At 33.4% G+C, this 15,556-nt stretch overlaps 1 protein-coding gene across 6 annotated transcripts in view; it reads right to left on the bottom strand.

Moving 5' to 3' along the window:
* Positions 1–15,556, bottom strand: part of USP15 (ubiquitin specific peptidase 15) — a 118,841-nt gene that overhangs the window by 1,464 nt on the left and 101,821 nt on the right. For 5 of the 6 annotated variants that reach the window (XM_058742167.1, XM_058742166.1, XM_058742169.1 and 2 more), the window contains 10 exons: positions 11,638–11,721; positions 11,453–11,547; positions 11,163–11,354; positions 10,141–10,256; positions 9,695–9,967; positions 9,242–9,312; positions 8,810–8,925; positions 8,038–8,187; positions 6,347–6,450; positions 2,020–2,108 (listed from right to left, as the gene is read on the bottom strand). In XM_058742167.1, coding sequence (XP_058598150.1) covers positions 2,020–2,108; positions 6,347–6,450; positions 8,038–8,187; positions 8,810–8,925; positions 9,242–9,312; positions 9,695–9,967; positions 10,141–10,256; positions 11,163–11,354; positions 11,453–11,547; positions 11,638–11,721 — 1,290 coding nt within the window. Of the gene's footprint in view, positions 1–2,019; positions 2,109–6,346; positions 6,451–8,037; positions 8,188–8,809; positions 8,942–9,241; positions 9,313–9,694; positions 9,968–10,140; positions 10,257–11,162; positions 11,355–11,452; positions 11,548–11,637; positions 11,722–15,556 lie in introns of those variants that run through there. The other variant, XM_058742168.1, reaches the window with a different exon arrangement.

Consider the following 15,556-nt stretch of genomic DNA (forward strand, 5'->3'; position numbering starts at 1 on the left):
TACAATACTACCACAACTTTATTTTTACTTGCTTACTTATTACTACTACCATGCTTTAAATTTAGAAACCTGTATTGCTGAAGTGACATGACAGCCTTGTTTTTGCTGCAGGCTGTAATAGCCTGCTTCTTGTCTCAAATTCCAAATTTAATAATGTTCTATTGCTTAACAATCACCTATGATTCTCACAGTTTTTAAGAAAAGCTTTAAACTGTGAAGAATGTCATTTTCCTTGATCTGACTGCCACGTTTAGCTCTAGCCTAATTTCTGCCCCATATTCCTAACAGGTATTTCCTTTCAGTAATACTACATTGTTTGCTGTTTTGCTAAATACCATGTTTTATCATGCCTCCTTGCTTTTGTAGTACTGTTTCCTTTGCTTCTTTTGTTTAATTTTTCTATTTGTAGTTGCAGACTCAGGTCAAACACCACTTTATTATGCAAACTCCCCTATACTGGTCCTATCTCCTTACACCCCACATCAGCAGAGATAGCTGTCCTTTCTCCTTATAGCCAAGATATTTAATAGTACTTATGATATAATTGGTAATTTACTTCTCTCTCATCTCTGGACTGTAAGCCTCTTTAAGTTAGAGATAGCGGTCTTTTAATCTTGTTTAGAACTGAGTCCTACATGAAGAAGGTACTCAAATACTTGTTGACTAAATGAAGTATCATCATTGTTAAGATGTAAGGTAACATTAAATACATGTATTGTATAAAAACAAGATATATTGTTTATTTGAAGGCAAGATTAGGAAAGCACTGTCAAAGACATGTTGAAAGAGAATATAGGTAATTTCAGGATGTTCTGGCTGAGAGATTAAAGAGGAAAACACGACTGAAAAGTGACAGATGAGAGCTGAAATTAGAAGTCTAAATATAAACTGGAAATGTAATTAACTTAGGCACATACAGATTTTAAAAATATTAGCGTTCTCTTTTATGTTATAGCTATAGGGAGATTAAGCAACAGTACATAACACACACACACAAACACACAAACTTAAAATATCTGTAGAGAATTCAAAATTATTTCATATCTCTTCACCCAATGATGAATTGAAACTATGCCAGTAACAGAGCTCAGAAGTTTATTAATTTACTAAATTAAACAATATAAGTTGAAGACATTTAAGGCATTATGAACTCAAGAAAAAGCTGGTTTCTGCCCTCAACTGAAACTGGGAAATAAAGCAGTCAGTTCTCTGAACACCAAAAGAAAATCTCTATATGGGAAATATGAGCTCCGTGCTCACAGGAGCAAATACTACATTTCTCACTCTTCATAATATTGTGGTCAAACAGTAAAATTCATAGAAGGCAAACTTTAATAGAAAAATAAACCTTTATCAAGTGAGTGTTAGCTTTCTTCTTAGAATCAACTCATCATCCCTTCACCAATCAATATTTGACAATAAAAATATGCTCTGATGGGAAGCAAAGCAAATGCCAATATTTTCGCTCCAGCTGTAGCTGGTTAACTGATGTAAATGTGAATAGATGTTACTTCCTCATTTTTCTACTATTCAGAAGATATCAAAGTAACAGACACACAAGGTTAATTAAAAAAAAAATCTCTAATTTGTTTTATCTAATCATGTAATTTTGAGTTTAAATGTTTAACTGTCATACAGGGTAAGACTTTACTTTAAAAATCACAGGTATGGTAAGGAAGACCCTTAAAGGATTTTCTTGTTTTCTATATTAGTACTCTGATTTTAAGTAGTCAATGTCCCAAAATATCTAAGCTCATTTCCCAAAGGAAGAATTTTAAATTCCAGTTTTCATGTTGAAAAGTACCAGAAAAAATTTCATGTTGCAATTTATGTTTCTGTTAGTGGGCAGATTTAGAAGACAAATTTCCATTTAGAGGACAATTTTACATTTCTTTAAATCAGAGCAAGTCTCTCTTAACTATTAGAATGGCTAGAATACAGACTAGAGTGTTCCATTCCATGGGCATCCTTAAAAAAAAATGGATCTTGTAATTTTCAGGAAGTAAAAGACACACTTACCACAATCTGGTCTTCAGATGCAGTTGAGACACTACTGTCATCAAAGTAGTACCATTTTCCATCATCTTTATTTTTTGCAAAAGCAGTATCTAATGAAAAATATAATCACTTCTGTGACTGGAATGATCTATGGTTTCTGGGGGGAACCTGCAAATCTTTACAATCATCTATATAAGGAATACATACTAAAGCTGCATGATAATCATGTACACAAGGCCTATATTTTACACATTCAACTGATTCCATCGATTATAGGTTTTAGCATAATTTCCTAAAATCTAAACACCTAAGATGGTTTTCAAAGAAGTTGAAATCTGTGACTTTTTTTTTTTAATCCCAAGGACAACAGAATAGATCTATTATTTTTTAGTGCACAGAATAACAATATGAATGACAATAAATGAGAATTAACATTTATGTAGTGCTTATTGCGGATCAGGCACAAAGCTCTGTACTTTACATGTATTATCTCATAGAGAAGGTATTATCTTATTCTTTTTCTAGTTTTAGAAATGGGGAAAGTGAAGCATGAAGAGAAATTTAATGTCCAAGGGTAAAGCTGTTAATTGGCTGAGTTAACATTTAAAGCCAGGTCTGTCCCTGACTACAGAGTTTGACATTTCAAACATAATTTAAATTTTGTATTTCAGTTATTTTTATAAATATTTACAAATTTTTTTTTCAATAATACTATCCCAGTAATTTGTAGTTTTACACCAAAAAACAAAAGTACTAAGCAAGAGAAAAATAAAAAGTGATTAATCTGTAAAATTTTTAAAGATTCGCTTTATCAGGGCACCTGGCTGACTCAGTTGTTTAAACATCCAACTCTTGATTTCGGCTGAGGTCATGATCTCACAGTTCATGAGATCAAGCCCCATGTCAGGCTGTGTGCCAACATCACAGAGCTTGCTTGGGATTCTCTCTCTCCCTCTCTGCCCCTCCTTCACTCACACTCTCTGTCTTAAAATAAACTTAAAAAAAAGTAAAGATTTGCTTTACCTTTAAAAGTTAAAAAAAAAAAATGCTCCCTCTCACATCCTAGGCTTTATATAAACTATCTAATAACTGAGGAAACAAAGTTACAAAATGTCCCCCAATTATCTGCTGTCATAGCTTCTAAAAAGTGACACCTTATAGGCTATATCTTCTGGATAATTCTACACCTCACAAAACAAAATTACTGCTCTTTTGGGTGGATCCTAATGTGGGTTGTAAGTTTGTCAACTGAACTGAATACCAATGCACCCACAAATTAAAAGAAACATATTGCCAGGCTGAATAAAAAGACAAGGTCTAAGAATAAAATGGTTTATAAGAGACAAATCCAACAAAAAGGCACACAGAGTTTGCAAGCCAACTGATACCAAAATAAAAAAAGTCAAATACTGGTAAAAGGAACGAAACAAAAAGATCTACCCATTTTAAACATAAGTGCAACTAATAGTGCAAAACAACTAATAAAGTAAAAATAGATAAATCAACATTTTAGTAAGAATCCTGACAAATTCCTCCCAGAAATATAACAAATATATCAAAAATAACCAGAGATAGTAATGATTTGAATACAACTGATAAACAAGTTATTAGAAACATATAGAATTCTATGTCTGAATGAGAAATATATAAATTTTTCAAGCACACAAACATTTAAGAAACAGACCCTGTATTAAGTTAAGGCACATGGAAGCTTTAATAAACTAAGGATTAATATAATACAGGCAATATAACCAATTGTTCTGTAATAAAATTAAGACAAAAGGAGAGCTTTAAAAAAACTATGTTTTGATAGGCAGATCATATGAGGTGCCTGGATGGCTCAGTCAGTAAGCATCTGACTCTTGATTCTGGCTCAGGTCATGATCTCATGGTTTCTGAGTTCAAGCCCTGTATCAGGCTCTGCATTCATGGTGTGGAACCTGCTTGGGATCCTCTCTCACCCTGTCTCTCTGACCCTCCCCTGCTTGTGCTCTTGCTCTCTCTCTCTCTCTCAAAATAAATAAATAAACATTAAAAAAGTAAAAAGAAAAGCAGATGATTAAATGACCTTAGACTAACTGGAAATCATAAAGGAAATTAAAAAGATATATAGAATTTAAAGTCAATGAAAATACTACAACTCAAAATTTATGGAATAAAGCAGTATTTAGAGGGAAATTTAGACCTTTAATTATAGCCTTCAAGAGAGCATGGAAGAAAGTGAAGCAAAAGGTAACAAAGTATTCAAACCAAAAGTTAAAAAAAGAGGAATGGAGCAAACTCAAAGTAACAAGAAGAAAATATAACAAAGTGGGGCGCCTGGATGGCTCAGTTAAGTGTCCAACTTTGGCACAGGTCATGATCTCGTGATTTGTGGGTTTGAGTGCCTCACTGGGCTCTGTGCTGACAACTCAAGAGCATGAAGCCTGCTTCGGATTCTGTATCTCCCTCTCTGTCCCTCCTCTGCTCATGCTCTCCATCTCTCTCAAAATAAATTAAAAAATAAACATTAAAAAAAGAAGAAGAAAATATAACAAAGAAATCAGTGAGAAAGAATACATTCACATAACAAAAAGAAAAATTTAATAAAGTGAAAAGCTAATTCTTTGAATAGATTAATAAGATAGACCTCTGGACCTAGAGAAAAGAACGAAAAAGGGACAAAGACATCATGTAACTGTATTATATATAACGATTCTCAAATAAAGTGGAATACACAGATACATTTTTAGAAAAGTAGAAAATGCCATAATGCATACATCTTGGGGAAAAGAAAAGTGAACAGACTTCAATAATCATGACATACATAGAAAAAACTATGGCTATGTAAAAACTACATAAAACCAGATGGTTTTACAGGTGAATTCTACTAGACTTTCATGAATAGTTAATTCCTGTACTATACTATCTGCTTTAGGATGGAGAAAAAAACTATCCCAGACTGTTTTATTAGGACAGACTGTAATCTTGATTCCAAAGGAAGAATATAAAAAAACTACAAGACCATTTCACTTAGGAATGAAATCTTAACCACTCTAAATAAAATTAGTTAACCAAATTCAACTGTGAATTTAAACACAATTTTAAGTAAACAAAAATTAATTTCTAAATTTTTTTTTTTTTAAGTTTATTTATTTTTGAGACAGAGAGAGACAGAGCATGAACGGGGGAGGGTCAGAGAGAGTGGGAGACACAGAATCGGAAGCAGGCTCCAGGCTCTGAGCCATCAGCCCAGAGCCCGACGCGGGGCTCGAACTCATGGACCGTGAGATCGTGACCTGAGCTGAAGTCAGATGCTTAACCGACTGAGCCACCCAGGCGCCCCAACAAAAATTAATTTCTAAACAAAACAAAACAAAACTTAAAAGGTTAAGTAGGAATGCAAAGATGGTCCAACAGAAAAATCTATCAATTGGAGAGTGTGGACTAGTATAACTGTCCTGGAGAGCCATCTGGCAGTACCTAAATACTCTGTAACTCAGCAATCTCACTTCTGGGTATGTTGCTCAAAGAAATTCTCACATAGGGGACCATAAACAACGATTTTTATCAGTCCTGTGGTGTTAGAAAGTTAAAGGCAATTTGGATGTGGACCATGAAATGAGCACAGAGATAAAATATGGTAGATCTAAGTCCTAAGTGGTTAGAAGCAATTAACTAAATGGACACAAAGTAACATATAGATGTCTTATGTGTTAAGAGAAAAATGTAAGATCTGTAACATACTGCACCAACCATGTAAAAACTAACAATGACACATGATTTATAACACATACATCAAGCATTTTAGAAAGGGAAAGGGAAGGAGAATGGAAATGGACACGAGTCCTGACCATGATGTCCCTGTACATTAAAGTGAAAAGTATGATTAACTCAATACTTTACTCCTGATGTTAAAAAAGTTTCAAAAGCTAATTCATTCATTAGTCAAATTTACTGAACAACTACTATATGTAAGACACGTTTTATATTTCCTCTTTAAAAAATTTTTATTTTAGCGAGAGAAAGGACACGAGTGGGGGAAAGACAGAGAGAGAGTCCTAAGCAGGCTTCATGCCCAGCGCACAGCAGGGGGCAGAGATCATGCCCTGAGCCGGTATCAAGAGTCGGACACTTAACCAACTAAGCTACCCTGGCCTACCGCCCTCCCCCCCACCCCCGCTTTTTTTTAGAGGCTCCAGGTCCAAAGTGGAGCTTGAATTCATGATCCTAGATCAAGAATCACATGCTCTACCAACTGAGCCGCTAAGCACCCCATATTTTCCCTTTTAGTAGTAAATATCTTAAGAAAAAAAGTCTGCAGTTATCAAGCATCATAATTTTAGCAAAATGGTAACTGTCAACTTACAGTGTCCTCCTCCCATCCCTCCATAGTGGTTTGAAACAGCAATCAAATTATAGCGGCAAGGACCTGCATTTGGATTAATTAGGAATTCTGACATATCCAGGTCACTGTTTAACAAAGAGATCAAATTAGTTTTGTTTTCTCTAAATGTCATGAATTCTATTCTCTGTCAATGTTGCTTGACTCTCATTTATATAAAAAATAGCTCTTTCACTAAAGAAATCACTAAGAACCAAACAACTGTAAAACAAATCACACAAACACACACCCTCTGAGATGTGAACATTTTGGCAAAATTATTCTTAAAAGGTTGGGAATTTCCAAATTCTCTACTGAATGCTGTTATTCAGATTAATGTTTTTGTGCTAATACATTTAACTTTCAGTATACTAGTAAAACAGTCATCACCCTTTACCATCTGGACCCTTTTAATTTTTTAGATTTTTGAAGTCATTTTTAGTAATTATTTATTTAAGGAAGAATAAAACAATAGTGAAAACGAACTTTCACAGAAATCTTATAATAATGTAGATATATCTAAACCCAATATTTATTCTATTTTCCTGGTTTTGATAATCTATATATCCCGAGTAGGCAACATTCTTTGAAATGCAACCAACTGTTTGTAATCTGTCATGCACAAAACTGTAACATGACCATTTTAATAGCTTATCATTATTCATTTTTGGGTACTTGTGTCATCAAAAAGCAATAATGATCCTAAATTTCAAATATATCTCTCATAGATTCTAGATTATCATTACTGCTGGTTCTTCTTATACTTACACACTGTTAAAATGTTATATTTTTGAAAACTTTGATGATTCATAATTAAGGACAAAATTGCCATTGGTTTCTGGTAAAAAGCTGCAAAACATTTTTAACTTTGTAATCAACAATCAGAATAAGCAATTCAAAGAATGTTTTCAATATTACATAATCTATTTACTTCCAGTCATCTAGTACATACACCTGCCTATGGCAGTTGTCTACTTATTAACTGTCTCAAACTTGTGGTGCATAAATATCATAAAATATAAAAGAATACTATCGATTTTCTTTTAGCAAAATGGGAGAGTGCCAAGTTATTGCTGCAAAGTGTTATGTGATGAAGTCCTTCCTGGACCACGTGAATGAGAATACACTATTTCATTTTTGTCCTTGTGAATGCTCTATTAAATTTAGTGAAAGCTTAAAAAAAAAAAAAAAGACTACAGAGATGCTGTCTCCAGACTTTTTAAAAAAGTGATGTAATACTCTGGACAATGCGATAAATAAACTGAAGTATGACACAACAGGAATGAGTGATTACACTACTGTGTCATCTTTTTAAGCAATTACATTATTCTGTTTCACATTATTCCAGTCTTCTTTAAAAAGCATACCAAGGAATAACTGATGATTAATGATGAAATAATTCCTAGGAAAAACAAAATCACTAAAATCCCACAGAGTATCTTAGATATATAAACAGGGCCAATGAACCCGTATGATAACGTAACATAAAATTACTTTTATTTCGTTGTTCAAAAAGGTGTATTTTCTTTTACTTTGAAAAATATCTAAAAAGGAATAAAATTGTTACTGATCCTTACAAACTGCTAGAATGACTCACAAATACTGGATCTGATGCTACCTTATGTTTATAAAAACCTACAGCTGTCCAATGCTGATAAAGCACAATCAAAACTTACTTGATGGGAAAATCAACTAATGTATCCAATTTGTCTCTCATGTATCGACTATAAGAAAATCGTTTGAGATGTACCACAAGTACTGGAGGCAGGGACCATAAATCCAATTTCTTTGTGGCTTGCTGATGTTCTTTACAATTTGGACAATACCTAAAAATAAAGAGAAATCTTTAAAGCTTGATAGAGGTAATGAAAATAATAATTAAAAAATGCTTGGAAAGTTCTTTTATTCAGTACACCTAATATATACCAGACTGATAAACTTCTTTATCATTTTTATCTTCAAAAAAATCAGATAATGAGATAAATTAGTATGTAAATAGGTATCAAAGAAATGATGAAGGCTAGATTATTTACAATTTAGTATGCTACAAGAACACAGAACTATGTTGAGAAATAAGCTTTAGAAAATCTTAATACTTCTGGGCTCTAATGGAATTAAAGCACCACAAAACGTATGACTTTCCTAAAAAGGTTTCTATCAAAATGGCTGCACAGCAAAAAAATTCTTGGGAAAAAGTAACTAAAATTAATTATCCATAGTAAAACAGCTATTAGAGATAATACAGTAATGAGATTAGAGCTTAACATTGTAATAATATTTTTAAAGACATTTTAATCACTTTTAACAGACTATTATCATATAAAGAAATGCTTATTATTTAAATTATCAAAGGGAATTTAGTACTTTTTCAACTTGATATATAGCACATACCTTAGTATAAATCCTTAAAACATAATTAGAAACATTTTTTAACTTTTTGTCTCTTACCAGGGATCTTCAGCACCTAGCTTTTCTTTTGTTGTAAAAAGTTCAATGCAATCTTTTAATTTCACAAAGGGTTTTTTAGGAGGTTTATATTCCACACTTTCATGTTTTTCAAAATCCTAAAGAGAAGTATTTCTTGAGTTAAGAGAACAAATGAAACAAAACTCATTTTAGTGATACCATCTTACTATGAATAGTAATGAAAAACTCCTAAACTTTCTCAGAAGAATTATAAAGCTTTTTTCAGCTGAGATTTACACACGTCTAAAAAACTTATGATTACACACCTACATGGATGATTGAAACTGTTAATAGAAAGCATGTTCGAAACCAACAAGCCTTTTCTAGTCTATAACCAGCAAAATAAACACATCTGGTAGCAGCAAAGAGTGTAACAAAACAGTATGATCAACATGGGAATGAACGATGACTTACCTCAGCGGCATTTTCATCAAAATATCTTTTTTTCAAATCAGGATCCCAATCCAAAGCAAGAAAAGATCTTTCTAAGATGGAAAACATATTTCTCCTTTAAAACTTAATATGCTTTCATGTTAAAATCAACATATTTTAATATTAAGATATATACCAGAATAAACAAATAGCCATCTTTTCTACTTGCACTAGGTGATCAGGATAAATTGCTGTTTCCAAGCCATTAAAATATTTAAGCAGTTAAAGAAAAAAGATACAAGACTTAAGAATAAGTCCAACCCCCATTTAATAAACAGTGATGTGTTTAATATACTTAGAAATTAAGACTTTTCATTCAAGATTTTATACAAATACGTAAAGGTTATTTCCCATGACTGTTGAATTTCAGAGTTTTCACCTAAAAAAAACCATGGTTTGCTCAAGTTCAGTGTTCAAGCCATTTTTCACACTTACCATCTAGTCTAAGCTGCCTCTCGTCAAATCTTATATGCCTGGTGTCATCTTTGATGTAGTTGATATCAGTATTGCCTAAATTGTTGAACTGGAATGTAAATAGTCTTTTTTTGTGTCCCGTGAGTTGACTTTTACAAGTTTCCTCAGTACATAATCCATTTTCAGAATCATTATCTCCTCCAACTGAATCTTCAGACTGACTGTTTTCATTCTCGGAGGGAAGTTCTTGATCCTGGCTGGATTCATCATCTGGTTCATCTGTTTCCATCTCACCTAATTTTAGACATTAGAAGTCTTTAAATAAACCCAATGTTACATTTCAAAATTAATATTAACATTACTTTTCCCAGCTTGAAGATATTTTTCAGTTCCTTAATCCCCATCTTCTTTTTTTCTGAGGCAATAATCCAAGTGAAAGGTGTTATAATTTAACAGGAAAGTCTTACTTGGTGAGCCTTCTTCATGTATGCCATTTGGGCCGTTCCCATTAATATTTTGGTCCTTACAGCAGTGTAGGGATCCTTCGGTTTCTTCGGTTTCAGTAGATATTTTGACATATCGGCTTAAATAAAATCAGAAATCAAATTTAAGTTCTATGAAGGTAGAAACCTTAAAAAAACATTTTCCATTCCTTCAGTGAAACATAACTTTTTAATGGAGTAATGTTGGTCTTATACTACATTCAAGGATAAATTCAAACTCAGGATCTAGCACCATAAGTGCAAGTGACTAATCATTTCTGTTTTGGTTGTCTATATAAAAAGAAAGACAGCAATTTGTTACTTCTAGGGTTTTAACGTCTTTCTATGTTAAAAGTTTGTGGCAAATAATTTCTTGACTTAAAAAAATTATTATATAAATATCCACATTTAGATGATATGTATTATTGCCAAGATTACTTATAACTCTATAATATGATCTTTACGTATGGGTTCTGGGATTGTAACAATTCAAAGAGGTATGCAAGAAAGAATACTACATATGTCAGTTAAAAATGATAAAATAAAAGGGATCAAATGGAAGTCTTGATTATATTATAATTCAAATCAAGGTTTTAGGAAGACAAAAAAGGGGTTGCCTTAAAATACTATCAAGCATGAACGTTTATCCTTTTAAATAAAACCATCAGTAGGAGTTCTTAAACTAGCAATGTGTTTAACAAAATGAAATATCTGAAATTTGTTTTAATTTCACAGTGCTAATATGACAAGTTCCTATTTTCTTCCAACTGTAAACTTGCAGTGTAAAACAGCTAAAAGAATTCACTTTCAGGGTTTGAAATTACCTCAGTAATGTGTTTTACATGATTAAGAGACAAAATTAAACTATAATTTGATTTTTTAAGTTGCTACCTGTTTAAACAAAGTTGAGATAATATAGGTTTATCAAATTATATTCTGATAGTATGCTGCATATTTTTTATTAACTATTTTATTGTTTTGTCAATGAAGAACTGTCTGACACTTACCACATTCTCAAAAGCAGGAGATTATAGAGTTTATCTTCAGTGTTGTTTCGTGGTACAGCCATAAGAAAAGGCTGACCAAAAAGTGAGGAACCAGTATGGTGGGTATAACTTGAGTGTCTAAATTTTTCTCTTAGGCAAACAGGAATAATCACATGCTCTGTATCTTCTGTCCTATTGATATTAATTTCAAACCTGTAAGGACAAAACTGACTATAAACTCTGAAAACTTTTACGTTATTTCCTCTGAATTTTTCCCAAGTAATATTTTGCACAATGAATTTTATACTTACACATAAATATCATCCCGTTCCATAATACTACTAAGGTTTTCATCCATAGCGAATATTCTGTGAAATCTATGATTGTATATATCAGTAACTATCATCTAAAAGGAAATAAATTTCTATTAATCTGGTTTTACATCACCGAAAAACTCAACTCCAACTTACATACTTCAAACCCAGAAACATCTTACCTTATCTGCAGGTACTCCTGACAAAGCAGACAATGCTGTACAAAGATCAAGTATGTTTCCAATTTTGGGGACAACCACTTTGTACTAAAAAACAAAAAATTATAATGAATTGATTACTTTGGAAAAAATATTCAGTAGTTGGAAATGACCTCATGTGACTTCCTCACATTCGCCTGGTATTTGGCTTACAGTGTCTGTCTCCAATCCTGCCGTCATCCTCGCCACCATTTTTCATTGGGATAATTTATCTTAGCCTTACTGTTTCTTGGCTCTTTGATACAAAGACACACACTTACTTTCAACTGGAGTTCACTTCTTGCACCTTGTCATAAACTGGCTTCACCTCTGATATCTTAAACTCTTTTCATACTACTGACTAACCAACCACTACTTAATTTTCCTGGAAATTCATTTTTTCCTATTCTTGGTTTGCATTTAGAGCTCTAGTCCTTTTAATTCTCAATTTTCTCCAAGTTTACCAGCTTCCTACTGTCTTCATACACCTTCCATCCGGATCCCATATGATTGATTCATCACTTCAACTACTCTATTGCAAAACCTTTATTTTGTTATTCAGTTTTATTCTTGCTATACTTTCTTAGAGCTGTTTGGATATGCTGGAGGAACCTGACCAACTTTAGAGACTGGTTTGCTACAAATTCATAATGTCCAACTCTCAACAGATCCTTCAACAGTTGCCAGAAATTCTGTGCATCTCTTATTTGCTTTTTCTCTCAGTTACCATATAATTTACAAATCTCTCAAAAAAAAAAAAAAAAAAAAAAAAAGGAAACCAGTCCCTCATTGCTTTCCCTCTAAAAATTCCCTTCTAATTATCTTTCTCCTCTGCTTTCTAAATAACATTGTTAAAAGTAATGTCTACATGGACTATCTTAACTTCCTCACTTCCCATTCACTTATCAATCCATTCATGGCTTTTGTCTTCATCTCTTTATTTAAACTGTAACCAAGGTTGTTAAACCCTGTTAGAGTTTGACCCCAGCCCTCTTCTGAATTCTATATGCTCTCTTTAGAGACTGTGATAATATATCCCAGTTTACTTTGGCCAGTCCTGATTTAGTCTGCTGTCCTTGTATAATTATTAATAATGGCCCCTTTTATTTTTAAGAGTTCTGGTTTAGGTGATAGATTATAAGGTCATCCTAGCCTTGGGGATCTCATCCTTCTAAGATATTCACTATCATTTTCATAGACCTCATAACCCAATTTCTATCTCAAGAACAGACATCTCTTCTCTAGTCTAGACACATAAACTCAACACCTAATGAAAACTCTACCTAAATTTTCTTCATGCATTTCAGCACGTCCAGGACTACACATGATTTAAGTCATTATTAGGTCAACATATCCAATATTAAAACAGGTTTCTTCCTAAATCTTTCTTCCTATATATCCCATTAAAATAAATAACACCACTATTTCCTCAGTTTTACAACCCAGTAAGCTTGGCATCATCTTTGTATACTTGTAAACATTTTTGTTTCTTATACTCAACTGGTTCTTCAAACTGCCATCCTGACACTAATATTAAGAGTTCAAGCGCTTTTCATTTGTCATCTGATCACTGCAAAAACCTCTTACATGGTCTTAGTACATCTGACCTAAGCTTTTCCAATCCAATCTTTGTACTAGCTTGAATCTTCTTTCTCTAATACAAATCTGTTTAGTAACCTTTGATGGGTGCCCTAGCTTTTAAGATGAAGTCCAACTTCCTATCATGGTGTCAAAATTCTTTGTGAGCACTTACCATATTATCTACTTATAATTTCCAGAAGTGGGACATGTCCTCTTTCACCTTTAGCTCTTTGTATATGCCAATCTCTTGGTCTACAATACCTTTATTTTCAGCTTTCACTTGTTTAAATCCTAATCATCCTTAAGGATTCAACACCGGCATTATTACCAGTTTGGGTATGTCACTCCTTCTATATACTCCTAAAGTACCTTATCATAGCACTTTTCACACTGCATGACAAACTTCTTGGGAACAAGAAACAGGAACACTTTTGTATTTCTAGCACTTTGCAGAATCTTAAGTTCCAATACGTAATACATGTTCAATACAATTACTAATAAACTTCTATGACCTAAATCAACTTCGGTGATGGGAAAACTCATCAAGTAGGTTAACTCAGCTAATTTCCATTTCCTCTCCAGCTGGTTAAAAGCACATTGTTAATGAGGCTATCATTTTGTATTTGAGTTGTTACAGCCTCCAACTGGAAAAAAACCTCCCAATTCTTCTGTGCTGACCATGACTCCAACCTCTACAAATCTGTACTTTTGGTGAGAAAAAAAATCAAGTGAGAAAAGAGGTATGCTAATGAAATTAATATTGCTGGAAAAATAATTTAAAATCCAAATCATGGGAGAATATCCAATACATGCCTCTGGGCTACTGTGTAATTTGAATGCAATCTGTCTCTATGTAATATAGATTATATTATTGGCATGGGAGAGTACAGTCTTTAACAAATGTACTGTGGAGAAACAGAGTATATTCTTTTGTTGTGATCAATTTTTACTTATTGTTTTATGCTGCTCTCTCATTCCACTATACTCTTTGGCATATACTTGTAAACTTACAAACTAGAGAGGTAAGGGTGTAGTTTAGCATTGCCATGGTTTCCCTCCATTGAAAAGAATGTTAATTTTATACTTATTAAAGGATGTGATTTTAGAAATGTGAACACATCTCCCCCGGTCAAAAATTAAAGCGGGTCTTTACTGGCCCTCCTTAACATTCTTAGTACTACTGAATGAAATATTGACACGAGGGCATCAGGCTCATTGACTTCAGGAAGGAAACATAAAAGCAGCAGCAAAAGAAATAGGGGGAATTCCTACAACTGAATACATGACTAGTCTCCACCACACTTTAATTACTTTGAATGAAAGGACTGTACTTTTATGATGAACACTTCATTTGCTGTGCCCTTGCCGACAGTAAAACCAAACACTTTGACTAAATTAATGGTAAGATTGTACATGCGTTAAAAGCAAATGTTTCACATCAATTTCATGACATTGTTATTAGCTGAACTGTGTCCCCTTAAAATTTATATGTTGAAGCCCTGACCACCAATGTAATAGCCTTTGGAGATGGGGCTTTTAGAAAGTTTAGATGAGATCAAAAAGGTGGGTGCCCTTACAGATTATGTGCATGCATGTGGTCTATGTAAACACAGTGAGGACAAGACAGAGTCTGCACTAGAAACCAACCATGCTGGCATTCTTGATCGTAAGACTTCTAGCCTCCAGAACCGTTTGCCAAACAGAGCTTTACACTCTCACTAGGCGTCCAACACATATTTGAATGAATAGAATTTTTGAATATTTCTCCATTAGGAATGCATTTCTGCAGTAGAACTCATGGTCTAGCAGAGAAATGATTAAGTAAACCAAAGTTATAGGGAAATTTGGTTAAGTGTGGGAAGAGAATTTTAGGGGAACTGAAGGTAGAAGAGGAAGGAACTACTTTTGTTAGGGTGGGTCATGTGTCAGAAAAGAATTAATAAAGGGAGGAAATACAGTGCTTTGCTTCACAAATTTTAAAAATAATCCTATAATACTAGGCAATGGAATCAGGCTGACAACTGATCTTAAGGCCTTTTTCAGGGCTCTTGAATTGAATAACCAGTGTTTGATACTCCAAACTGTTAGAAGATTAGAACATTATTGAAGCAAGTATTTATAGCTGAACTAAATTACTTTAATTTTTTTTTAATGTTTACTTATTTTTGAGAGAGAGCATGAGTGGGGGAGGGGCAGAAAAAGAGAGAGACACAGAACTCAAAGCAGGTTCCAGGCTCCATGCTATCAGCACAGAGCCCAATGCAGGGCCTGAACTTGTGAACGGTGACATCAGGACCTGAGCTGAAGTCAGATGCTTAACCAA

Source organism: Neofelis nebulosa, chromosome 8, assembly GCF_028018385.1.
Source record: "Neofelis nebulosa isolate mNeoNeb1 chromosome 8, mNeoNeb1.pri, whole genome shotgun sequence".
Classification (NCBI taxonomy): Eukaryota; Metazoa; Chordata; class Mammalia; order Carnivora; family Felidae; genus Neofelis; species Neofelis nebulosa.